This window comes from Trichoderma asperellum, chromosome 3, assembly GCF_020647865.1.
Source record: "Trichoderma asperellum chromosome 3, complete sequence".
Classification (NCBI taxonomy): domain Eukaryota; kingdom Fungi; phylum Ascomycota; class Sordariomycetes; order Hypocreales; family Hypocreaceae; genus Trichoderma; species Trichoderma asperellum.
Window position 1 is genome coordinate 2,781,330 of NC_089417.1, and position 22,472 is coordinate 2,803,801.

The 22,472-nt window shown below is 50.0% G+C and overlaps 12 protein-coding genes across 13 annotated transcripts; 8 read left to right on the forward strand and 4 right to left on the reverse strand.

Moving 5' to 3' along the window:
- Positions 1-124: 124 nt before the first annotated feature.
- On the reverse strand, positions 125-1,948 carry TrAFT101_005507 (uncharacterized protein; the record flags this gene model as incomplete). The annotated part of the gene is made up of 1 exon (XM_024900947.2): positions 125-1,948. The coding sequence occupies one exon, from the start codon at positions 1,946-1,948 to the stop codon at positions 125-127; it is 1,824 nt and encodes a 607-aa protein (XP_024757292.2).
- Positions 1,949-4,435: 2,487 nt separating this feature from the next.
- Positions 4,436-6,040, forward strand: TrAFT101_005508 (uncharacterized protein). The gene is made up of 5 exons (XM_024910148.2): positions 4,436-4,749; positions 4,839-4,859; positions 4,944-5,075; positions 5,141-5,288; positions 5,364-6,040. Exons 1-5 carry the CDS (start codon positions 4,647-4,649, stop codon positions 5,863-5,865), a joined length of 906 nt encoding a protein of 301 aa, XP_024757291.2. The 5' UTR covers positions 4,436-4,646; the 3' UTR covers positions 5,866-6,040.
- On the reverse strand, positions 5,905-6,747 carry TrAFT101_005509 (uncharacterized protein). Its single transcript, XM_024904308.2, has 3 exons — positions 6,625-6,747; positions 6,349-6,537; positions 5,905-6,275 (listed from the first exon to the last, which is right to left on the reverse strand). Exons 1-3 carry the CDS (start codon positions 6,640-6,642, stop codon positions 6,132-6,134), a joined length of 351 nt encoding a protein of 116 aa, XP_024757290.1. The 5' UTR covers positions 6,643-6,747; the 3' UTR covers positions 5,905-6,131.
- Positions 6,748-7,259: 512 nt separating this feature from the next.
- On the forward strand, positions 7,260-9,002 carry TrAFT101_005510 (uncharacterized protein). The gene is made up of 3 exons (XM_024902067.2): positions 7,260-7,591; positions 7,664-8,077; positions 8,153-9,002. Exons 1-3 carry the CDS (start codon positions 7,571-7,573, stop codon positions 8,711-8,713), a joined length of 996 nt encoding a protein of 331 aa, XP_024757289.1. The 5' UTR covers positions 7,260-7,570; the 3' UTR covers positions 8,714-9,002.
- Positions 9,003-9,399: 397 nt separating this feature from the next.
- Positions 9,400-11,006, forward strand: TrAFT101_005511 (uncharacterized protein). 2 transcript variants are annotated; one of them, XM_024903641.2, is made up of 3 exons: positions 9,400-9,936; positions 10,092-10,570; positions 10,632-11,006. In XM_024903641.2, exons 1-3 carry the CDS (start codon positions 9,835-9,837, stop codon positions 10,771-10,773), a joined length of 723 nt encoding a protein of 240 aa, XP_024757288.1. In that variant the 5' UTR covers positions 9,400-9,834; the 3' UTR covers positions 10,774-11,006. The 2 variants fall into 2 exon arrangements, with proteins under 2 accessions (XP_024757288.1, XP_065983607.1); XM_066127496.1 differs by lacking the exon at positions 9,400-9,936 and having other exon boundaries at positions 10,019-10,570.
- TrAFT101_005512 (uncharacterized protein) lies at positions 10,931-12,852 on the reverse strand. The gene has a single exon (XM_066127497.1). It carries the CDS (start codon positions 12,457-12,459, stop codon positions 11,170-11,172), a length of 1,290 nt encoding a protein of 429 aa, XP_065983608.1. The 5' UTR covers positions 12,460-12,852; the 3' UTR covers positions 10,931-11,169.
- Positions 12,853-14,150: 1,298 nt separating this feature from the next.
- Positions 14,151-15,271, forward strand: TrAFT101_005513 (uncharacterized protein). Its single transcript, XM_066127498.1, has one exon. It carries the CDS (start codon positions 14,259-14,261, stop codon positions 14,709-14,711), a length of 453 nt encoding a protein of 150 aa, XP_065983609.1. The 5' UTR covers positions 14,151-14,258; the 3' UTR covers positions 14,712-15,271.
- On the reverse strand, positions 14,700-16,025 carry TrAFT101_005514 (uncharacterized protein). The gene is made up of 2 exons (XM_024906961.2): positions 15,468-16,025; positions 14,700-15,355 (listed from the first exon to the last, which is right to left on the reverse strand). Exons 1-2 carry the CDS (start codon positions 15,751-15,753, stop codon positions 14,835-14,837), a joined length of 807 nt encoding a protein of 268 aa, XP_024757284.1. The 5' UTR covers positions 15,754-16,025; the 3' UTR covers positions 14,700-14,834.
- A 537-nt stretch (positions 16,026-16,562) lies between these two features.
- On the forward strand, positions 16,563-17,727 carry TrAFT101_005515 (uncharacterized protein). Its single transcript, XM_024908685.2, has one exon. It carries the CDS (start codon positions 16,633-16,635, stop codon positions 17,581-17,583), a length of 951 nt encoding a protein of 316 aa, XP_024757283.1. The 5' UTR covers positions 16,563-16,632; the 3' UTR covers positions 17,584-17,727.
- A 109-nt stretch (positions 17,728-17,836) lies between these two features.
- Positions 17,837-18,375, forward strand: TrAFT101_005516 (uncharacterized protein; the record flags this gene model as incomplete). Its single annotated transcript, XM_066127499.1, has 3 exons — positions 17,837-17,844; positions 18,102-18,281; positions 18,354-18,375. The coding sequence occupies 3 exons, from the start codon at positions 17,837-17,839 to the stop codon at positions 18,373-18,375; spliced, it is 210 nt and encodes a 69-aa protein (XP_065983610.1).
- On the forward strand, positions 18,236-19,301 carry TrAFT101_005517 (uncharacterized protein). The gene is made up of 4 exons (XM_024910147.2): positions 18,236-18,281; positions 18,354-18,498; positions 18,578-18,774; positions 18,833-19,301. Exons 2-4 carry the CDS (start codon positions 18,458-18,460, stop codon positions 18,988-18,990), a joined length of 396 nt encoding a protein of 131 aa, XP_024757282.1. The 5' UTR covers positions 18,236-18,281; positions 18,354-18,457; the 3' UTR covers positions 18,991-19,301.
- A 320-nt stretch (positions 19,302-19,621) lies between these two features.
- Positions 19,622-22,435, forward strand: TrAFT101_005518 (uncharacterized protein). The gene is made up of 2 exons (XM_066127500.1): positions 19,622-20,623; positions 20,682-22,435. The coding sequence occupies exons 1-2, from the start codon at positions 20,494-20,496 to the stop codon at positions 22,274-22,276; spliced, it is 1,725 nt and encodes a 574-aa protein (XP_065983611.1). The 5' UTR covers positions 19,622-20,493; the 3' UTR covers positions 22,277-22,435.
- Positions 22,436-22,472: the final 37 nt, after the last annotated feature.

Sequence of the window (22,472 nt, forward strand, 5' to 3'; positions counted from 1 at the left end):
ATATGGTATCTCTTGCGTAATAATAACTCGCTTGCTAATATGTTCCTTTGGTGCCACTCCCACTCGGCTTGAACAGGTTGAAAAATAAGACCGCTCAAACAGACTTTAATAATGCATCTTTATATCATACGTCGTTTGGTCTTTCATCCTCCGCATCTTCTTGGACCTGTTGGTCCGAGAGTTTTGGATTCCTAAGAGCCAATGCAAAACCAATCATGGGCAAACAAATACACATAGCCGTAATGCAAAGCAACCGCTGAATGCTCTGATAACTGTGAATAATGGCACTTCGGATTTCAGTTCCGACGGGGTATTGTGAAACAATGGAAAATGGATTCTCGTAAATAGCTCGTGCTAGGGTAGCATTGGGTTGGAAAGCCAGACTTGCTTCAAGCGTTGGGTATAGAGTCTGGGTCCAAATCGCCCCAGATAAGCAAGTGCCAAGTGCACTGCCAACGTTGTAAAAGGAGAGATAGAGCCCCGTCAAGATAGCAACATGGTCTCGCGATGCTGAGGCTTGAATCGAGGCTTGGGTAGGATAAGCAAACAAGCCGCTGGAGAGACCCAAAAGAATTTGTCCGCCGATGAGTCCAGACTTAGAGTTCACCGTGGCACCGCCAGGAAACTTGATTAGAATGCCCAGGGCGATCATGAATATCACCGTGCCTAGGACAATGATGTGCTTGAGACGTCGGAATCTGTAAATGACAAGACCTACGGCAACGCCGCTAACAACACCAAAAAAGGAAAAGAAGGATAGGATTCGGGTCGCATTCTCGATGGGGAAGTCGAACGCAACGATGAGAACGGTATATAGATAGTTGCCCTGCACATACCAGGCAAAGTTCAGCAGGCTCCGCACAGCGAGGGCCGCCCAGACCCCGCGATCCTTCAGTAGATGGAAAGGGACAAGCGGATTTCTAGCACCGTTCTTCTCCCAGAAGATGAAAGCGGGAACGCAGATCAGCCCAAAGACCAATGGAATCACGACCTGCGGGTTCTTCCAGTGCGACACGGTACCACCAGCAACCGTGAGAGGTGTAAGAACAAGACTGAAGGCCGTTACGAGAGTTATGAGGCCTATGCCGTCTACCTGATCGAAGAGCTGAGCACTCCACTTACGGAGGCTATCGAGACCACAAGAGCCGTCAACAAGCTCATCCTTCCTGCGAGGTCCCCGCGTGGAGCGACGATCAATAGAGTATAGTGTGATGAGCAGTGGCAGTGAGGCGACAGGGTAGATGATGCACCACATGCCGATTCCCCAACGCCACGTGGTTACGCGCAGCACAGCAGATGTAATACTGCCGCTGATCCATGTGTTGACGATGAACGGCAAGGCGGGAATGTAGCTGAAGAAGACGCGAGCCCGCATAGACGAGAAGTCGGCAACAAGGATCTCCAGGAGCAGGACGATGCAAGTATAGCCAATCTGGTAGAGGATGGTGCCGGCACAAAAGGCATAGACGGAGCTGGAAGTCGACTCGATGGCCATGCCAACGGTGTAGAAGAAGGTGGATGCAGCGACGACTTCGAAGCGGCCAAAGACATCGGCAATCTTGGCTGCCGTTGGCTGGATCGCAACCGCAACGACACTCCTGAGAAGGTTGATGGTGGCCAAGTACGAGTGCAGCGAAAAGCTGGACGTTGCATACGGCATGTAAGTCGATCGAACCTGGCTCTCGAGGCCATAAGCATAGCCTATGAGAAAGATGCCCGAGAAGATCCAGAAGCGCTCGGTGTGAGAGAGCTGGGCGGAAACGGCCTCCATGCGAGCCACGCCCGCCGCTCGTCTGCCAGATCTCGCCGGCGTCGTGGATTCCGCATACTCGTCGTCGACATGGCCGTTATTGTGAATTTGCGTCGAGATGCTTGAATATTCATGGGGCTCGGTTGTTGAGCGAGGCTCGGAGCCGAGCAACGGGGCCTCTTCGCGTGAGGCAGCCATCGCCGAGCCTAAGCGCCACCGGCGACTGGACAGCGCAAAGGAGAGATGGTTTGGGTGAGGTGGCCCGGGAATAAATAAAGCACGAGCTGGTTTATTATACTATCCCTTCTACCTCATTTCGAACAAAGAAGTAATAGAAAAACAAACATAGCTCATGAAGAGAAGGCGGAGGAGGAGGGTCAAAGAGAAATCGCACGGGGGTGAGCGCTTTATGATTATGAGAGCTTCGTACGAGTCTCGGATCAGATAAGATCAAATCAGTGACAGGCAGCGGCGAACGGCCCACCCAGTTCCGCTATTGATGCCCACAAATCCCCCGTAATCGCTGCCCAGCAGCTCCCGCTGTGGCTGGCATGATCATCGTCACATGGCCAGGTTGGGCAACTAAAATTAGCGGGCTATGCGAGGAAAGGATGGGATGGATGAGACGGCAAAGGGCTACGGCTGAGAGAAACGGAGAGGGAGGCGGCACGTCGGAGTCAGTGACTGGTACTAATGTCTTGTGGGCTTACATGATATTGACGCGTTGTAGAATAAGAGTTACATGTTCCTTAGCAGTAATAGAAGGCAAGCCCTACCAACTTGGGCCTTTTTTTACTAGGAGCGAATCAGCTTTGTCTCCTATAAAAGATGCCAAAAAGAGGGTGCAGAAGCAAATAAAAAATTTAAATCAAATTGTGTGTACTCCGTAATCCAGTAATATTAGCACATATGCCTAGTGAGCGAGTGGGTAACGAGACCCATGCCGTCTCCAGGGATCGATATCAAAAAGACGGCTGAAGCAGATCCCGATACGCTCAGGCGCCGCTGCCGCCTACTGCAGCTCTCTGTCACACGCCGATCAAAGGTTTGCGCAGCAGGCAGCTAGTTACATGTAGGGACTACAGCAGGCTGCACCGCATAAGACCACTGATTTCGCCATGATCAACTGCTGGATTACGCAAAGAAAGCCTCCCTTGCAGCCTCAGCTTGGATGCAACCCCAGCGATCGAAGTTCTCTACAGGCCTCCAGAACGAACGCGGTTACAGGGGCCTGTAGGGACTAATCGGCCTACCATTGCTGGAAGTCAGGCCACTACGCTCATCGGCCATAGCGCCCTTCCCGCTGTCTGTCCCCAGTTTTACCCGCACTAACCGCCGCGCTACAGCTTGGGTGAATCAAATTGCATCCTTTGCCTGGAAAATGTCGAGACAAGGCCAAGGTGCTAGTCTTGTGTTCATGCAGTAAAATGACTCACTGTCGGGATATCTTCTTCTTTTTGTATAGTCAGAAAATTGTCAACGCTGACGTAGCTCGGCGTCAAACTGCATGTAAGTAGTATTTGCAAGGGCATCAAACTAACCAAAATGAGGGCAAGGCAATGGGCAATAACGGTGTTGCATTCGGAGAGCCATTAAAATCTCACCCTCAGCGGAATCCCGGCTCCCTTGGCCTATGATGAAAATGAAACAGGGCTGAACAAGGTCGCTCCGGAGTGCATGTAAGAAAGCTTTGATGGAATATGCACCTCATCGGCCGGGGGAGCAGCAAGATATCGCTAGCCCATACCCAGATCGCCTAGGCTACCAGTTGGTAATACTACTACATGCATGTAATTATCCAAAATCTTTTGGCTTTGGAAGTGCAGCTAGATAGCTCAATGATGGTCAAATCGTACTTTGCACTTGGTTAACCCATCCCCCAGGATTATGACTCAGAGCTGCGAACAGGATGGTGGTTATAGGTATAACCGTATAAGCTTCGTTGCCTATTGGAAATGGTAACATTAGACGCACCAGCAGCTACAAAAGGTTAGGCAAATCTAGGGTACTTTTTTTTGGGTTTCACAATCTGTTACATATACTGTTAGGTGATGGCATATTCGCTGTTCTCAGTGGCTCTCGCATATATCAACTTAAATGAATTGCACTTGGCCGTACTATAACTACGGCTTGCATGATATTTTAAGAAGCATCGGTTACCTGTGTTCTTACGGCTTGGAATAATAATCAGAAGGTTCGTAATCGAATTTTACATGATATTAGTAGTTCTCTGACTGATGTCGTTACAAGCATTGGTGGTTTTTTGGGTCTCAGACAACCATCCATCTGAATCTTTGACCGCCGTTTTCCAGCTTTAGGGTACGCTCTCAACAGTCACATCTGAAGCATGAAACACACATGTCGTAGACAGCTGCTATTAGTAATTCATATCCCGAGAATGTGGTCTCTGGTCTCCCTGCCTAACAACTGTGAAGAATGTCTTGGAGCCGTCATCGCTGAAAAAATGCGTCGTATCACCACATCCAAAGCATTGAGAGCTGCTGCAAGGGGCTCCTCCCCACAATGCGCAGCTCAATAATATCAAATGATTAGGATAGGGCATGGGTAAGAAAAGTTCTCAATGAAGGAAATATGCCAAACGCATGAGCCAATTTAAATAAGAATGAATAAGAGAGGATAAGACGTAAATACCATTTGTTCATTTCCCCTATTATGACACCCATCAATCTGGTGCTGGTGCTAACATGAAATCAGTAATTTTCCCGACCAAGCTCCAGCCCCGGAGTGCGGCCCGGTTAGGTCCATCGGCGACATCGGAACCCATCTTCCGGCTCCAGACATTCAAATCTGCCCGCTATAATTGTTTGCGCAACAGCCAAACGCCAACACCCCGCCAGACCTCAATCTTTTGCTAAAGAGCAAAGGCAAATTCACAATGGCGACAATAGCCAAGGAGCCGGCAGCCTCTGAGAAGAAGCAGCGTCCCAGCGCTCTGCGATCGGTCATTGCTGGTTCGACGGCCGGCGCGATTGAAATCGGTACGTTTGTTGCATTGCGCCGAGCGATGAGTCGCACGTGCTTGGATTTGAACTTTTCGAATTGTAACTGACAGCCTTTGGGTCGATAGCCATTACTTACCCTGCCGAGTGTACGTCTGCGCCGTTACCATCCCCCAACAAGAATTGGGCATGTTTCCACATCTACGAGCGGCGAACTGACTAGAGATATGCAGTTGCGAAGACAAGGTCGCAGCTCAACAGGCGGCTAGCCGAGGGAAAGAAGCTGCCATGGCCACCGTTCGGAGCGCAGTGGTATGCGGGATGCACCACGCTCATCATTGGCAACTCTGCCAAGGCAGGCATCCGTAAGCATAACGACGCAATTGGCGGGCTTGAATGTTTCAATAGGAGGCGCTAATACGAGGTCTAGGATTCGTTGCTTTTGACCAATTCAAGAGCCTGCTCGCCGACGAGAATGGCAAGCTTTCTGGCCCACGAACCGTCCTGGCAGGCTTCGGCGCTGGTGTTACCGAGTCGCTGCTTGCTGTAACTCCCACAGAGAGTATCAAAACTACTCTGTATGTTCCTCTCTTTCTGATGATTTCTCAATATCTTGTTTCATAGCACAAATGCTGACAGGCCTCTTCTTTCAGCATCGACGACCGCAAATCTGCCAAACCTCGCATGCGTGGCTTCCTCCATGCCGTCCCCATCATCGCCCGTGAGCGTGGTATTCGCGGTTTCTTCCAGGGCTTCGTCCCTACGACAGCTCGCCAAGCCGCGAACAGTGCAACCCGCTTCGGCGCCTACAACTTCTTCAAGCAGATCGCCGAATCTTACACTGCGCCGGGAGAGAAGCTTGGCGCCGTGGGCACCTTTGCCATGGGTGGTCTCGCAGGTCTGGTCACGGTGTATGTGACGCAGCCTCTGGACACGGTCAAGACGCGCATGCAAAGTATCGAGGCCAAGAGCATGTATGGCAATACATTCAGATGCGCGGCTATGATCTTCAAGCAAGAGGGCATCTTCACATTTTGGAGTGGAGCGCTGCCCCGGCTGGCGAGATTGGTAATGAGTGGAGGCATTGTGTTTACCTTGTATGAGAAGAGCATGGACCTAATGAACAAGCTGGATCCTGAGATGAAGTACATCTAAGGAGAGCAGGTTCTTGGGAGAAGAAGGGTGAAAAAAAGAAGCAGGCAGGCCTGGCGTTTAGGATTTAGATGGGGGTTTATGCAGCCTATGCATACAGCAACTAGTTGTACAAGTGTATATATATACTGGGTAGTATACAGCGATGTATCGTAACACATTTTTCGATTTTTTTTTTCTTCGCCATGTCCGTTATGTTGTGGAAAAGCACTTTTTCTTTGTTTCTCACTCCTCCTTTTGAATACCGATGTTGCCGTTTTGTTCGTAACTCATTGCAGTCTAATCATACCAGACAATCTCTTGCCCAGTCTCTCCAACCATGTTCTCTTGGGCGCCTCCTCAATTTCCCTGACCAGATCCTCGAAATACGTCGGCTGGCTCTTGGGTTCCAGCATTGGGCCCTTGAGCTTGTACTAGAAGAACACCCTTGTTAGCGAAATTTGCTGGGCCCTTACAAAAGGCTCGAGACAGTCTATGGTTGCGAACCCTATCTCTAAACTTATTCTGCACCAGGAACTGCAGTGCGCGCGCCTTTAGCAGCTCCTCGGGCTCGATCGAAGGCTTGTACGTCTTGAATCGCTCGTCGACAACCTTGCCCAGGACATCTTGGAACTGGTAGTCCGGCCGGAGGTCTTGCTTAGGCCATTTGGCGAAGACGTCGGAGTAGATACGGCGCTGTGTTGGTAGCAAACAAAAGTTAGCTGGCTTTCGAGGCTCCCCGTAGATGGCTGCAACGAAATAGAATGCTTCAAGGTCACTCACCGCTAGTGATCGCGACATTGTCGAAAGATTCCCGGACTCTGCTCTGCGCGTGCTGCGCAATGCAATGCCGCCACTTGTTTCGCCGGATGGCACTTTGGATACAAAATATTGAATTTCTGCTAGAGCCAAACTTTCCGCGTATACGGTGTGAATTTTACGGTGCATGCGATTTTGCATACGTTCGATGGGCAGAAGGCATGCGCAAGTATGGGGTACTTTGCGAGAGGCCATTTCCTAAGCAAAATCCAAAGTTCCGGATACTTTCGGATGCCGCGCACGGCCCCGGTGCTAAAGGTCATGCAAAACACCAGCACTCAACATTGACAGCGCTTAGAGGGGCTCTGCTGCCTGAGGCCCCTCCCCTTTGGGCCTCGCCCGTCCAGTAACTGCGTCAAATAGCGGCCTCCGACCCCAGCAAAGGTCCCCCCCCAGCAGACCCTAGATTGTTCCAGAGGGTGAGGGTATCTTACCCAGTGCCTGCGGGTACCCAGATCGTCCGCAGCGAGCAGCGGGCTGGCAGGTACCTTTTCTGCATCAGCAGGTTACCTCCCCCTCGCATTGGTCATCAGTGGACGCATCATCTGGCCTCGCCGTTAGTCCCAATCCGATCGCCCAGCTCCATCGACCTGCGGTTTTGCGTTTGGCGCAGGCTCAGCCCTTACGTCCCGTCCATCTTCATTTTCGTTCTTCGTTCTCGTCTCATCTCCGACTCCTCGACCTTGTGCCGCCGTTCGATTTTCTGTTTCTTTCTCGCGCTCTCTTCTCGCCGCCACGGTTCTCCCAATCCGCGTCTTTTCATTCTCTCCGTCGTCGCTTTTTCCACATCCTCTTGATTCCGACTGCGCTCCTTTATCCCTACGGGCGCTCGTGACCAGCCGATTACGACATTGTGCCTTTTCCCCGAGTCTACGACACTGCGTGACTTTGGCAGATTATAGCAGCAGCCATGTCCGGGCGTTACGAGAGGGTATGTCGACGTGCATCGCGATGATTTCTCGCTTTTAGTCAATTTCTTTTTTCCGATGCTGAGACTCTGCAGGTAAATGCCCATGATGCTGAGGACCACGACGAGGTTCCGCAGCGACGAGTCCAGGTCCCCAATTCGCCACCTCCATCCTTCCATTCCCGCGCCTCTTCGCCAACACGAAATGGCCGGGTCAACAACGATCTCGCCGATGCATTCGATGATGACGACGCGAGCGACGATGAGACAGACGATAGAGCAAGATTAGTCCGACAAGACTCTACACCCACCATCAGATCAACCAACGACTCTGCGCGACTCTCTGCACCGACGGCACCGGCCACGACTCCGGCCACATCGGATACGACTTCATCTGGTTCACGACCCCGAGTGATGGGAGGTGGAGTTGGTACCGATGGCGTGTTTGCGAACATGTCAGCCCGGCCGGAGCGGACGGACGGCAATGCCGAGAAAGAAGAACAACCACCTGTTTGTCTACCCCTTCGACTGAACCCCCCAGAAACATTTGTTATGAATTCTTACTAATTACGGTGGAATTGACAGACTTATGAACAAGCCGCTGCTGATGCTGCTCCACCGTACTGGGAGACAACAATTCTTGCTCCCGGCTATGGTGGCGGCGATGAAGTTTACGTCGATGGCATGCCCGTTGGCTCTGTGTTTTCGTTTATCTGGAACGGCATGATCTCTACATCATTCCAGCTCGTCGGCTTCCTGCTCACCTACCTCCTACACTCCACCCACGCCGCCAAGAACGGATCGCGAGCCGGTCTTGGTATTACCCTTATCCAATATGGTTTCTACATGAAAGGATCACCCGACGACCCCCCAAAGATGACTGGGCCCGATGGATACGCTGCACCCCCAGACCCCAACTCGCACGACTTTGAGGTTAGCGATGTAACTGACGGTCCTGGTGGCGGTATTTCTGGCAGTGACTGGATGGCGTATATCCTTATGGTTGTGGGCTGGTTCATTCTCATCAAGAGCGTGGCTCAATTCATGGGGGCCCGACGACACGAACAACTCGTCTTGCAGAGCCCCGATCGTGGACTCAACGTCCCTATTATTGCTGAGGGCGAGAGCGTGGAGCACGTGGTATAGAGCTGCTGGTTCTAACGTTGTAGATTTCAATCTTTTTGTAATTGCCACTGCCTTGGATCGATTTTATTAGAGGCATGTGGGCATCGATACCACTACGCTAGTCAGCGTTTTTCTTTTTTCTTTCTGTTTCTGTTTTTCTTATTCTTATTCTGTTTTCGCCCATGGGATGGATTTCAGGCGTTATGGACATATGCATTATTAGCTCTGAGGCATAACGCGTAGCACGCTTCTCTTATTTCCTATGTATAATGCATGGATAAACAAACATCTATATCTGACTTATTCTGGCTATAACCGTCTCCTTGGTGCACTTGGATGTCGTACTAATCTTTCTTCCATCTCATTTAAGCCAATGAGCTACTTGTCCACCAATTAGCTGGATCTAATCAAGTCCCAAAGATCCATAAGCTCATGTTCATGCTTCCCATCTTGATCCTTACCTACATGTATGCAGATCGCTGCACAGCATCTACAGTAGACTGGAGCTTGTAATTCACAGGCTACAGGCCGTAGGCCACTGTACAGGCACACTGCAGGGCCAGCAACGGCCGCTAACGCACACTATCTACTCCCCCCGCGTGCGGGGTCCTGAGCTTGCAGCGCTATCCCGCCCCCGCTAACCGCCGTGGCAGAGCCTAATACCGCTTCTAGTACGGTGGCCTGAGCAAGCTCGCCAGCAGCTCATGCGTGGTGCCTTTGACGTCTTTCATACATCATATGGGCGGCGATGCTTTTAAGAAATAACAGAAATTTATATCCTCACTTAAACTTTTTTCGAAATCTTTATCCGGCCATATTTACCGCCGAGGTGATACGCGTGATTTATGTCCAGTCGTCAGCACGAGCATGACAAGCAACTGATCCTCGCTCTACGCAGAGTTAATTCTCAAAAGGCATTGAGTCTTGCTTATCGCGTGCCTTTGCATTAACGAGGCAAGAAAACTTAATATTCTGGTGCAACTATCGGCTGGTCCGGCAGTGAGAACAAATAAAAACTGGCGCCTCGAGCTCTAACCGCTGTATTTGGGGCCAGATTGTCCAGGTCGTGTACTCTTTTCCTGAAATCCGCCGGAGTCTGCTTTCTTATCGCAGGAGGCCTTGAAGCTCGCAGAGGCATCAACATGGCGTGGCGATGTTCAGGGAGCTCCAATGCTGGGCTCATTGCAAACATGTGGACGAATGGCCTCATCAGCGACCCGCTGGTCAAGGAGGCGTTCCTAAAGGCAAGCTGAACTATCCAGACTGTTGCTGTTTGATGGGCTGTGGCGGCTAGACGGCGGCTAGACGGGGGCAGTCAGAGAGAGAGAGAGAGAGAGAGAGAGAGAGAGATTTTGTGAAAATGCTTCTCATCATCAATGTCTCTAACTCGCCGCCGTAGGTTGACCGAGGCCATTACGCTCCTGCTATGCCGTACCAAGACTCTCCACAGCCCATCGGATACGATGCTACTATTTCTGCGCCGCACATGCACGCCTCGGCCGTGGAGCATCTTCTGCCTCGTCTTCTCCCATCAGAGACGTCGCCAGCCCCACGAGTGTTGGACATTGGCTCTGGTTCTGGCTACCTCACCCACCTCTTTGCCGAGCTTGTTGGAGACCGGGGGCTTGTAGTAGGGCTGGAGCATATCCGGGAACTCCGAGACTTGGGCGAAGCGAACATGGGGAAGAGCAGAGAGGGGAAACAGCTGCTAGATTCAGGACAGGCAAAGTTTGTGGTTGGCGATGGAAGGCTGGGCTGGGTCGAAGAGGCACGACAAGGCGAAGAAGAGTACGGTACGGCATGGGATGTAATTCACGTCGGCGCCGCTGCAAAGGAAGTACACGCTCCGCTCCTGGAGCAACTCAAGGCACCTGGATGGTGAGTTTTTACGCCTCCATCTTCGTTAAAGAACCCGCTAACTGAGGCATTGCGGCTACAGCATGTTTATTCCTGTGGACGACGACTCCAGTGGGTGGAATCAAAGCGTGTGGCGCATCGAAAAGGACGAAGAGGGGAACATAACGCGGAAGAGGCTGTTTGGGGTGCGATATGTTCCGTTAACGGATGCGCCAAAGAGGTAGCTTTGTGCCGGGAGAATTGGCTTTGAGAAACTTTCCACCTCGCCTCGCAGGATGAGAGCTAATGTCTGGAAGCCATGATGAGCTCGATTTTCTCGAGCTGGTGAGCTTGGGTCCAAAATGATGAATTATTCAAGCATGTAGTTGATTGAAGCAGACACCGAGTATTTATGCGTTCTCTGGTTAGTTTAACGAATGTATTATTATTATATGGAACATCAAACATGTACCCCCACCTCGATCCAACGCCTCAAAAGCATCTATTTGATCCTTTTCTTTTTCGTGCTCCTCCCCCTTTGTACCTCTTTCACTCATTCCAAGCTTCTACTATTTAGGTACTACTCATCTATAAATACGACAAAGGTTCGCTTCACAAGCCATCATAGCCAACTTCCACTCCTACAGCCAACCAACAGCCATCGCCGCCGCCGCAAGTGCTATTAATACGCCGGATTGGTACCTGGTGCCTTCGCTAACAATCACCGTAGGATGAGGGTGAAAGCATCCTCCAGACGGACAGGCTAAAGATGTAGGGAGACCGATCTTGCAGTGCTCGCCATCGCATGCTGGAGGGTGGGGGCAACCTGGAGGACAAGCTGGGAGGCATCCACCAGGAGGACAAGCTGCGCAGCCTTCAGGAGGGCATGGAGGGCTGCACTTCTCAGGACACGCGGGTTTAGCGGGATCGGCTGATGTCGTGGGGATATGGCAACCCTCTCCTGGGCAGTGCGGAGTGGTCTTGTTAGGAGAGAGAGGACAATTGGTGACTTCGGGAGGGCAAGCTGTGATGGTCTTGACCGTGGAGGTGATGTACTTGGTCTGGATACCGGTCTCTTTACTCTTGTCCTCCTTTTCCCAGCCATCACCATCGTGATGCTCCATTTCCTTTTTGTTCTCCTTTTCACAGCCATTGCCATCATGATGTTCCATTTTTTGTCTATCCTCCTTTTCGAAGTCATTGCCATCATGATATTCCATTTCCTTTTTGTTCTCCTTTTCACAGTCTGTGCCATCATGATATTTCAATCCTTGTTTATCCTCCTTTTCGAAGCCATCACCATCGTAATGTTTCATTTCCTGTTTGTCCTCCTTTTCACAGTGATCACAATCATGATGATCCATTTCCTTTTTGTCCTCCTCTTCGCAGTCATCGCCATCGTAATGTTCCATTTCTTGTTTGTTCTCCTCTTCACAGTCATCGCCATCGTAATTTTCCATTTTTTGTTTGTTCTCCTTTTCATAGTCAGTGCCATCATGATGTTTCATTTCCTGTTTATCCTCCTTTTCATAGCCATCATCATCATCATGTTCCACTTCCTGTTTGTATAGCGAGTATCGCTTCTTTCCCGTCACTTCACACTGCGGGCCTCCGCACACACCCGCAGTTCTGTTGCCACTAATGCACGGCAGCGAGCAGACCGATTCATCGAGGATGTTGTAAGACGGCTCAGCCTTTGATGACGAGTCGTAGCAGTTGCAGCTACCATCCATGGCAGCGTATTTGCCCTTGGCGTGGCACGCATCTTGGCATTGCTGGACACTGAAAGGGGCAGGTAAATCGGCCTTGACACTGAAGACGGGTGGCTCCGCTTCGACGCAGCCAATGTACTTGAATCTGGGGGCTGCGAATTCAGCTTGAGCTGCGACGCTGACCGCCATGAAGCCGGCGAAGAGAGCGAATCGAGACATGGCTCGCTGACTTCAAGATGTGAGAATTGATAGTAATAGAGTAGGATGGCTGTGTGGTGAGAGACAAGTTCACTGACTTGGGAGGAGAAGTATTGCCAAGTTATATAGATCGATTGGGTACCATGATCGTTATGTATCATCCAACCTCGCAATTAAGTAGATGCTAGCACAAAAAAACAATGCACTACGTATGGATGGGACTGGCTCTTGACGCAATGCCATTGCCGGGGAATGGACAGAAACGCGAAGCTTCACATTCATTTACACCCATACACGTCTGTGAGCGTAAGAGATAGACTAAGGAGCTTCATTTGAGGGATTTAGAATGCTACGTGTGAGGATAAATGCCCAGATCAGTAAATGATGGCATGTGGTGCTTACATGCCGCGCTGAGGTATGGACAGAGCTTCGAAAAATTAACAAGGTTGGCGCGTCAAGTCTGCGAATATCAGCTGAATAGAAAAAAAGCGACGCCGAGACATTGGTTTGGCGTATCAAACCCGCTGAAAAGCGGTGCATGTGCAAAGGGAGGCTGGCGCTGTCGGAGTATCAAAGACAGGCGAATCAAAGACAGGCGACGATCCGATCACAAGGAATGCTCCAGGTTTTTAACTGCGACACTAGCCTAGACCTTTGGTTGAAAATTCATGGACGCGATTTTCGCGCTGCCATTGCGCACTATAGACTAGCGAAATTTTGTAGATCAGATCGAATCGAGCTGCGTCTTAGCATTGCAATTCTATATCTCGATATGAGAGACTGCTGTAATAGATCCCAGGCTGCCTTCAACCGGATATAATGGCACGGTCCGTTCTTTTTGCCGAACGTGGCTTTATCCTGATGTATAGCCCTTGAAATAATTCCTTTTGGATTAAGTTATTCGTATAAGATAGGGTTGATAATTAGGACGGCATGGCTGCTCATCCACAGCCTGGTGCATACCAATGGGAGGATAAGTTATACTCCGCCATGCACAATAAATAATGCCTCGGTATATTCACTTTGACGCTTTATACTCGTATGTCTGACTAGATTTCCGATATATTTGCTCATAATCTTGATGCTTTGATTTATCTACGAGAGTTCACTTAAACTAAGACGTAGTAAACGATGAAGCCATCGGCTACTTTGCGCGCTTCTCGCAAGTCAAAGAGTTTCAATTACAATCTAGCAATAGAATATGTGTTCTTTTCTTCTTTTTCTTTTGGCGCGAATCACTTATTTCATTCTCTCGTATGCGGCGCTATGGCGGCCTCTTAAGTCTCGCTTGTATACTGAGGAGCAGTTCTCGACTTGTGTGAGCTTGTATTAGAGCCGCCATCAAAGCTGCAGCTTCATGCACTGAAAATCACCATACTTATACGGGGAAAGCGCATTGTCAAATAAGTAGAAATCTTTTGTACCTAATGGCATGGTATTCGCACAAAAGGTACACGTACGCCAAATACTTTAACTCTTGTCGTTACCCCATAATTAGACCTAGCTTCGGCAAGCCACATAAGCTCAGGAACGATCATGCGGCCTATTATCACCGCACTGAACATTGTAAGCTCAAATGAGGCGTCATGAAATTACGTAGGTAATCCGGGCGATATCCGCACATCCGCATTGCTGTCGATAAACTCAAAAGATGAACGAAGGCTGCAGGAATTCTATAAACCAGCCATACCGACCTTGACCATCTCGCTCTCCAACTCGATACTTGTGCCAAAGCTTCAAAACTTACCATTATACCAGATCTGAAATTAGTTACTCTTGCTACTTTATGTATACCACATAATCAATTCATCACCGCTAACATGCCGTTCAAAAACCTGGCTCAAACACGAGTGCGGCTACCCCTCGCCTTCGAAGACATATTCGATACGCTTACAGGCCGATGGTTCCGCCCAGTCCATGCAGACCAGTTGATGCAGCCATGCAGGCGGAATCCTCAGGCATACTGCGTCGCCGACCTTTTGGAACCGCCTCCACGATATCAGCAGGAAAGAAGGGCACTTCCTCTCGTCGGTGAGTTGGAGATGTTACAAGCGGAGCTTTACCGCTGCCGGACGCGATCATCCAACGGCAATGAGGTAGAGAGAGAGCTTTTGGATGCGGATGCTGAGCATCTGAGCCAATGGATAGAGCATCTAGAGCATCTTGTGTACATGGAGGCGGCAACCACAATCCCTTCTAGATACCAACAAGAGTGCATGGCTGTCACGATATTTAAACGAGTCTTTAAACGCAATAAAAACCGCCAAGCTTGAACTTTGCATAAACTGTGTCTTTTGTTTTATGACATGTATGTGTATACATATATACATACATACATATATTGTAATGATTGAGCTTGATCATATATACTTGATCAATACTGTTCTGGCAAGTCTCTACCAGTCCTGAACGCCCCCGGTGCGGATAACTCTACCAGCATCCTCGTCCCTCTCTCCTTCAGTAACTGCCCGAATAAATTGCCCTCCGATGGATGGATGGCCCGCACCCATCTCCTTGAGCTTCTCCGGATCACCACCCAGGTTCGTGGCCAAGAAGCCCGGGCTGATGCAAAAAGTCTTGACGCCGTCCTCATGCAGCAGCCAGTGCCAGTTCAGCATCACCATGTTGAGCGCCGCCTTGCTGCTCTTATAGCCCAGGGTAGCACTAACGTTTTCCTTGGGCCATCCGGCCTGTGGCTTGGGCGCCCATGGCGGGTAGAAGCTCTTGGAGTGGGCCGTGAGGGTGGATAGACCGGAAGTGATGAAGATGAGGCGAGGGGAAGAGGACTTGATCAGAAGAGGGACGAACTTGGCTGTCACTACATGAGTTCCGGTGACGTTGACATCGTATGCCTTGTTGAAGATGGAGCGAATGTTTGGAATGTCGTTTGTGAAGTCTAAAGAGTCAAAAGCAGCGCCTATTTTTGTTTAGACAAAAACATCAATCTCATGTCAGTCTCTTCTTCTTCCATTACGCTTCCATCTCCCTTTGACAGCAAATGCAGGACTGAGAGGGGGTGTTGCACAAACCTGCATTGTTAACGAGCGTGTCGATTCTGTCCACCTTAGCTTTAATAGCCTCATATGCCTGATCTATAGACTCATCGCTTTCCAGCTCAAGGGCGACCGGCTCAAGAGTGCTGCTCGACGATGGCACCTCTTTGGTGATTGAGGCGATTGCCTCTTGACTCTTTTCCAGCGTGCGACAGCCGACAAAGATGCGGTATGAAGTAGATGAGCCCAGGAATGCTTTTACTGCTTCATAGCCAATGCCGGAGTTGGCACCCGTAATGAAGACGATGTGCTTGTCAGTCATAACTGCTAAAGTTGTTATATGAATATAGAACGCTGTTTATCTTGTTACTTAGTTTTATATCTGTTCTTGAATTATGACTTCATGAGATAAGGATATATATATATATACTTTTTTTTTTCTCTCCCAGCCTTATCCCCACCGGCTTTTATTCTAACCTCCTGCTCCATTCAGCTCAAACATATTCATCATTGGCTGAAAGTCCCTTGTGTTGACCCTCTCTTCTCATTTGCTACTACACAACCACGCTCTATTGCTGGCCCGAGCCGAACGGCATTCTGGATGAACCCGGAGTTAAACGAGTGGAAGAGCCGCTCGCCGCGCGAACCATGGCGCTATTTCCATCTCGGATAGCCGAGAGAGTCCGATTTGTGGGGGATGCAGCGTGGGATACCCCGACTCAAGACTGTTTGGAGCCATACGGCCAAAACCCCAGGATTCTGACCGTCGAATAATTGATATATAAGTCGTTTTAAGGTATGAGGCAAGAGACGAATGTTGCAGACATTTTTGCTTACATGATTTAGTCTCTTGTAATGCTGACATGCTGCCAGTACATGACTGCATGTTTATAATCTTCGCCTTCACTTACACGCCCTCATGGTACTACACGCACTCAGTCCGTACATGTATTCAGCACTCTATGCCATACTTAAGCTAGAATTACTTACATACATATTCGAATGAAAATGATGCTACTGTTGATCTTATAGATACAATGCGCAATAGCAATCCGCCCAAACCGCGTATCCAGGGGCCGCGATTCGCCCCACTATACATATACTCCGCATCCAGTTTCTCAATGCCGCAGCCTGCCGTCAGATTGCCCAATCTGGACAGCTTCCAGATCTCTCTTTTCTTCATCTAAATGGCTGCTTAATCATGGCGCATACTCCAATCAAAAAGGTCTGCCTCGTGGGCGCCAACGGCACCCTGGGCTCAGTCATTCTCAAGGGCCTGATCCAGGCAGACTGCTTCGACATCTCCGTCCTCCAGCGCTCCAATTCCTCCTCGTCGTCCCCCTCCTCCATCCCACGCATCCTCGTTCCGCCAGAGCTCCCAGTCGAGGATGTCGCAAAAGCCCTAACTGGCCAAGACGCCGTCATCGCGGCCTTTCCACTCGGTCAGGGCGACCAGCATCTACGCCTCGCAGAGGCCGCGTTCCAGGCCGGCGTGCAGCGCTTCATCCCCGCAGACTTTGGGAGCTGCGATGCGAGCGACCCAGAGCCGCAGAAGTATCTGCCACTCTACCGTAAGAAGACGCTCGTTCGTGAAAAGTGCGAGGCCCTCGCTGTCCAGGCTACACAGCATGGCTCGGCTTTTTCATGGACAACCGTCATCTGTGGACATTTCTTTGACCACGGACTGCGTGATGGACTCCTCCATATCGACTTTGACACCCGCACGGCCCAGATCCTGGACGGCGGCGCCACCAAGGCATCTACTTCGACGCTGCGCCGCATCGCCGAGGCAACTGTCCGAGTCCTGCAGAGAGCCGAGCAGACGCGCAACCGTGCGGTTTACGTGCAAAGCTTTAACCCGTCGCAGCTTGATGTTGTGGCTGCTCTGGAAAAGGCAATGGGAGAGCCATGGCACATGCAACACATTGACTCAAAGCCATATCTGGAAGACGCTCAAAAAAGGCTAAAGAGTGAGGAGCCTCAGGCTGTTTTGGACGCTATCGAGGACATTGTCTTTGTGCTAGGAGCTTTAGACGCGGACTGGACAAAGAGAGATGGGTTCGCGATGGACTTGTTGGGTTTGGAGGATGAGAATCTGGAGGATGTTGTTCAGGAAGTAGTGGCTGCGTACAGAGCCGAGGGGAGCAAATGAAGTCAGCGTTGAATGCGATTGAGGCCATGCATATAGAGAATTTAGACATTCCGTGTATTAGACGAAGCCATCGCGCATCCCTTCACGTATTCAGGGTAGCCGCTCGTATGAGAAATCCTACAGGCTTGCAGTGCTGTCCCCTTTACAGCTAGCCACATGTACGTACATGTGTGCATGCATCCTTCTCTAATGCTTTGATTCATATCCTTTCCCCGCCAAATAGATTGGTGCAGTGAGCATACATGCACCCAATATGCGCAGGTGAGAGGTCAATTTTAGCTTTAGCCTGCGTTGGCTCATAGAGGATGAGCTAGCTTCATGCAAGGGCATTCAATATAGTTATTATCAGTCGACGTATAAAAGATCTAGCTTGAGCTTCATGTCCAACCACAGATCAGGGTTGGAAATATTCTTTTGTAGCTTCAGGCGTTTTGCAAGGCCCGTCAAACTTTTTATCAAGCTTAAAGCTGAGATCCAATCAAATAACGTTCGTCACATTTTAATACTCCTCTCGTTAGACCCCAGTCATGTCTTGCATCTCGCCAAGGAATCCATCAGCACGGGCTGTACCACATCAACAAGCGCCACACAACACGCTTGCCTGCATCGCAGCATCAAGAGCTGAGCACTCCGTCAGTCATGGTGTGCACCATCACGCCACTTGGTGAAGGCATCCACGATGTGACAGCTACTATTAGGTAACGCCAAGATTGGGCCGAGTATTTAGAACCGGTAACAGCGCTCCAGGAGACGAGATTAACAGGCCATAGCCAAATCCTCACAATTAGTTGAAAATCTTTCTTAAGAAACGATAATATATCTCTTCATAATTTGTCGGAGGGTTACTTCAATCTCGGTATTTAGCGATTTAAGAATGCCGCTTACAGTGATCGACATCATTTTCATGCTGACGGCGTATGCTGCTACCCGAGCAAAGATCTCATAAGCTTACCATATCTTTGGTCTTCAGCTGATTGAAACGCCTCAATAATAGATATTTTATTATTAGAGTTGATTCTCTGGCTGACGATAACCCAGCGAGTCCGACTCCTGTTTATGCAACTCTGGAGAGTGACGAGAGGCCGTTCGCATCGCCATCTAGCTGTGTTCCCACCGTTACGGTGACGACGAACCTAGGCACGAATGAAGGTTGCGCATTCAACTGTTCGAGTGATTTTTGCATCATCGATTGTAAGATGGGGCCGTCTAAACGAGACTATAGCTCTATTACTTACCATTATTGTCGCAGATTTCGTGACTTTGCCATGCGGCTGCTCACAGGCAGCGGGCGTGGTTACTGAGACGATCACCGCATGTGCAACATCGAGTCCCTGCTGGAATTGCCACACCGGGTTTCCTTTTACTACAACGGCCACAGATTGCCCAGAACCAACTGGAGATGATTAGGAGTCGGGGGCTATGCGGTCAACATGCAGATGTCTTTCTTGAGATTGATTTGTTACATTAAGAGAACAGAAAGAAGAAAAGAAGAAGATAAAGAGATAAGAATACGTGGCGAATAAGGCAACGACAAATGCTCAATACATATAGGTAGTATGCAGTCGGTTTTTTTTAGAAGCTCAATGTTGCATGTATGAGATGGCACTGCATAAGGCTTTGATATCACCTGAGCGGTGACAGGTGCATCAAAAGGCGGGAGGAACGAGGCTGGATAGATATTTTAAGAAACAATTTAGGAAAGAGAAATTCGAACCGCTATCCATGGTCCACGATTCGATAAACTGACGGAGCGTACGAGCAGAGCGTATGAATTGCTGTGGCTGGCGTCGCTGAATCATGAAGCTGGGATTTTTATAATTGGAACGAGGCTAGAGCGCGGCTAAGACCCCATGACGGCAGTGAACGGGTCCACTAAGGGCCTCTAAATAATACAGTGTCGCAACGTAAAGCCCAACTGTATTAGCCTCGCAGATTGCGGCCAAAGAGACTGTGCTATTGGCACGGTGCCAGCTGCATCTTCAGGCACCCAAATGCCAGCCACGGCCCAACAGATCATGGCTCAGACCGCAACGCAGCCCCAATGGCCATCAATGCTATCTAGCACGGCGAGAACACGAACACGACAGCTTCAACTTCAAGCCCTCCCGCCGTGCACACGCGTTGCCGGCCCAAGACAAAGCGTGAGCGCAGTCCGCTCTCAGCTTCGCCCCATTCGCAGCTGACGCCTCAGCATCACCAGATTCGCCCTAGGCCTATCGGCTCGCTCACCGGCCCTTGCCTGCCCCTAAAATAAAAACCGGATGGGCCTCTGTTGACACAGCCCCGGCGCGGTGACGTTGGTTTCTTGGCCTCGCTCTCTTATCTGGAGCTCAGGCACCGATTTCAGGCTGTTGAAACCGCGTTTGCCTCCGGGAAGAGGAAAAGGGTGAAGAGAGAAAACCACCACAAAATAGGAGAAAGCCCGTTTCTTTGTTCGTCGCACCCTCTTGGTAGACCAACCACCATACCAGGATAATGCCCGCTGCCGCTTACCTTGGCAAGGGTCTGTTATGAGCCATCTTCTTTGTTCATCTGCGTCTTGTCATGACCTATTTCTTTGTTTGGATCGGCATTTCTATAAGCAGTCCTTTCGGTCTAGCCTAGTCGAGTTTTTTTTTTCTCTCCGGCCCTTGAACCTGTAGTAGCCCATGCACGAAGCATCTTGATATTTGGTAACTAAAAAAAAAAAAGAAACAAGGAAAAAGGAGAAAGCGTGATCATCAAAGCCATTCATTCTGACTGGCGCAACACAGCGAAATAATAAGTCTTAATTAGCGGCTTCTATTTTCTGCACATCTCCTCCATCAGCCCATCCAGCATATCAGAAGCCAGCTCATCAAAACCAAACACACTTCCCAAGAGGGACATATTTTGCACACAGAGGTTGCATCGCAACCTCGACCATTCATCATGATGGAGGCACATTCGCTCGCAGCCCTGAACCTGCAGGCAGCGAATCCGCCACAGTATCCTGAAAACCCATCAGAGAGAATACAGGAGCCTCTGGTGCTCTACATTTCTAGAGTTCCCGGCACTAGAGGTATTTGGAAGTCATCACGATGTTTGACGCAACCGCAGCTGACCCCAAAAATGCATAGATGTTATTCTTTCACCTTTCAAACCCCAGCTCAAAAACGTCACAGGCGGGGATGTTGCTAGCAGCCTCTACTATGTTCATCTCGAGCTCCCAATGCTGGACATTACTGGTCCTCAGCCACTGAGAGATGAGCCACAAGGTAGATCCAGTGAGGATAGCTCAGCGACAAGGACGATTGCCCGGAAACCAGTGCCCAGCTCCATCTCATCTCTACCCCCCGAGATTTCGATACAAAGCGATCAGCCACAGCTTCAGCAAACTCGAGGCAATTATGAGAACACGACACTTCGGCCGCCAGGGGATCTTGGCATGCCTCCCAGCTTGCAAGAGACTGAATATGCCCCCCCTCTACCTCCTAGGCGGCGATTCCAAGACTCTGGCTTGGGCTACTCAGACGGCTCTTTCGAGACGAATCCGTATGAAAGACCCCAGTTAAATGTGCCTGCTCCTAAGCGCAAACCCGTTGGACCGAGACAGATGAGTGATGTGCCACAGGGTCGAGTCTCTATGGACGAAACGACACGTTCCAGGGCTCAAACTAGGGATCGAGCAGATACAACAGGACGTAGTAGGCAAAGTCGTTCTTTGTCTCCAACAAAGAATATTGAGTATTCTACGCCTCCATTTACCTTGAGCCTGATAAGGCGGGATCCGGGTACTGGGGATCAATGGAATGTGGGAAAGATTTCATCATATGAAGCGAATCCGATGGCTGCCCAAACTCCCATGTATCTTTCTGCATCATCCGAGCAGCAGCCTCCTCAGCACCCACCAATCGACATACAAATCGAAACTGCTGGATATGCCAAGTTCCGTGGGGGCCCACCAATTGCCCTACCTCCTAGAACCAGCATGGATAGCCGGTCTTTCATCGACGTGGTGCCAGAGTCGCGAACCGATAACAGATCATTCTCCAGGCAGGTCTCCATGTCGTATTCGAGAAGTTTTGGTTCTGCTTTGCGATCCAAATTCCACCAGTTTGAACAGGCGGCTCGGAAGAAGGCACAGGCACATAACCGTAACGGGAGCGAAGCATCAGTCGCTTCGCATAGTTCCGGAGAGTACGTGGCTGGATCGCCAACGGCTGCACGCCCTGAAAAGATGAAGCCACGGGGATACACGTTTGCGAGCCCTTGGAACGGTAGATGCGAATTTCGCACAGGAAATGGTGGCCGGAGCCTGTTGTGTCATCATATACTGCACGAAGGTGAAGTCGGCGCTTACAACCCGCTGGTGCCTGATTCGAGCGCGGCCAAGGGGACTTCAACCGTAGTCAGCGAATTGCGATTCAACCTTCCGGGCTCTGATTTATTCCCTTCTAGCGAATTACCCAAAGGCGACAGCGATCACAAACTCGGTCATTTCGCCAAATTCGTCAAGTCAGCCGTGGATCGGGGTTATGGCGATGAGGACGAGGATGATTTTGTATCGCCGTTTGATGTAAATGTAGGCGGCGAGAGAGCAGGAGGGGGCAACCGGGGCAACCGAGCCAAGCTTGGCAAGCTCATCATATACCACGACGGGATGAAGATGCTGGATCTCCTGGTAGCAGCCAACATGGGGCTGTGGTGGGGGACATGGGAGAAGAGCTATTGAGTGTATTTGGTGTGTGGTATTTGGCGAAGCTGCTGTTAATGACGACGATGCGTTATGATTTTAATCTATGGCGGGCAATTCATAATGAGCCTTTGTTTTCTTCTCCTAATTGCCATTTTTTATCTTTTTTCATTTTCAATTTGCTTGCATCATCGAGATAATGTTAATCGTACTGTATCATGTACCTACTTAGGTA

What these genes read in the sequence shown, in the direction of transcription:
- TrAFT101_005508 (XM_024910148.2), top strand. Translation starts at nt 4,647, where the DNA reads ATGGCGACAATAGCCAAGGAGCCGGCAGCCTCTGAGAAGAAGCAGCGT. An exon ending in GGCCGGCGCGATTGAAATCG is followed by an intron (nt 4,750 to 4,838) that starts GTACGTTTGTTG and finishes TTGGGTCGATAG; the next exon opens with CCATTACTTACCCTGCCGAG. An exon ending in CATTACTTACCCTGCCGAGT is followed by an intron (nt 4,860 to 4,943) that starts GTACGTCTGCGC and finishes AGAGATATGCAG; the next exon opens with TTGCGAAGACAAGGTCGCAG.
- TrAFT101_005509 (XM_024904308.2), bottom strand. An exon ending in AGAATAAGTTTAGAGATAGG is followed by an intron (nt 6,276 to 6,348) that starts GTTCGCAACCAT and finishes GTGTTCTTCTAG; the next exon opens with TACAAGCTCAAGGGCCCAAT.
- TrAFT101_005510 (XM_024902067.2), top strand. Translation starts at nt 7,571, where the DNA reads ATGTCCGGGCGTTACGAGAGG. An exon ending in TGTCCGGGCGTTACGAGAGG is followed by an intron (nt 7,592 to 7,663) that starts GTATGTCGACGT and finishes GAGACTCTGCAG; the next exon opens with GTAAATGCCCATGATGCTGA. An exon ending in AGAAAGAAGAACAACCACCT is followed by an intron (nt 8,078 to 8,152) that starts GTTTGTCTACCC and finishes TGGAATTGACAG; the next exon opens with ACTTATGAACAAGCCGCTGC.
- TrAFT101_005511 (XM_024903641.2), top strand. Translation starts at nt 9,835, where the DNA reads ATGGCGTGGCGATGTTCAGGGAGCTCCAATGCTGGGCTCATTGCAAAC. An exon ending in TCAAGGAGGCGTTCCTAAAG is followed by an intron (nt 9,937 to 10,091) that starts GCAAGCTGAACT and finishes TCGCCGCCGTAG; the next exon opens with GTTGACCGAGGCCATTACGC. An exon ending in CAACTCAAGGCACCTGGATG is followed by an intron (nt 10,571 to 10,631) that starts GTGAGTTTTTAC and finishes TTGCGGCTACAG; the next exon opens with CATGTTTATTCCTGTGGACG.
- TrAFT101_005512 (XM_066127497.1), bottom strand. Translation starts at nt 12,459, where the DNA reads ATGTCTCGATTCGCTCTCTTCGCCGGCTTCATGGCGGTCAGCGTCGCA.
- TrAFT101_005513 (XM_066127498.1), top strand. Translation starts at nt 14,259, where the DNA reads ATGCCGTTCAAAAACCTGGCTCAAACACGAGTGCGGCTACCCCTCGCC.
- TrAFT101_005514 (XM_024906961.2), bottom strand. Translation starts at nt 15,753, where the DNA reads ATGACTGACAAGCACATCGTCTTCATTACGGGTGCCAACTCCGGCATT. An exon ending in CACGCTCGTTAACAATGCAG is followed by an intron (nt 15,356 to 15,467) that starts GTTTGTGCAACA and finishes AAACAAAAATAG; the next exon opens with GCGCTGCTTTTGACTCTTTA.
- TrAFT101_005515 (XM_024908685.2), top strand. Translation starts at nt 16,633, where the DNA reads ATGGCGCATACTCCAATCAAAAAGGTCTGCCTCGTGGGCGCCAACGGC.
- TrAFT101_005517 (XM_024910147.2), top strand. Translation starts at nt 18,458, where the DNA reads ATGCCGCTTACAGTGATCGACATCATTTTCATGCTGACGGC. An exon ending in ATCATTTTCATGCTGACGGC is followed by an intron (nt 18,499 to 18,577) that starts GTATGCTGCTAC and finishes CCTCAATAATAG; the next exon opens with ATATTTTATTATTAGAGTTG. An exon ending in TGATTTTTGCATCATCGATT is followed by an intron (nt 18,775 to 18,832) that starts GTAAGATGGGGC and finishes TTATTGTCGCAG; the next exon opens with ATTTCGTGACTTTGCCATGC.
- TrAFT101_005518 (XM_066127500.1), top strand. Translation starts at nt 20,494, where the DNA reads ATGATGGAGGCACATTCGCTCGCAGCCCTGAACCTGCAGGCAGCGAAT. An exon ending in TAGAGTTCCCGGCACTAGAG is followed by an intron (nt 20,624 to 20,681) that starts GTATTTGGAAGT and finishes AAAAATGCATAG; the next exon opens with ATGTTATTCTTTCACCTTTC.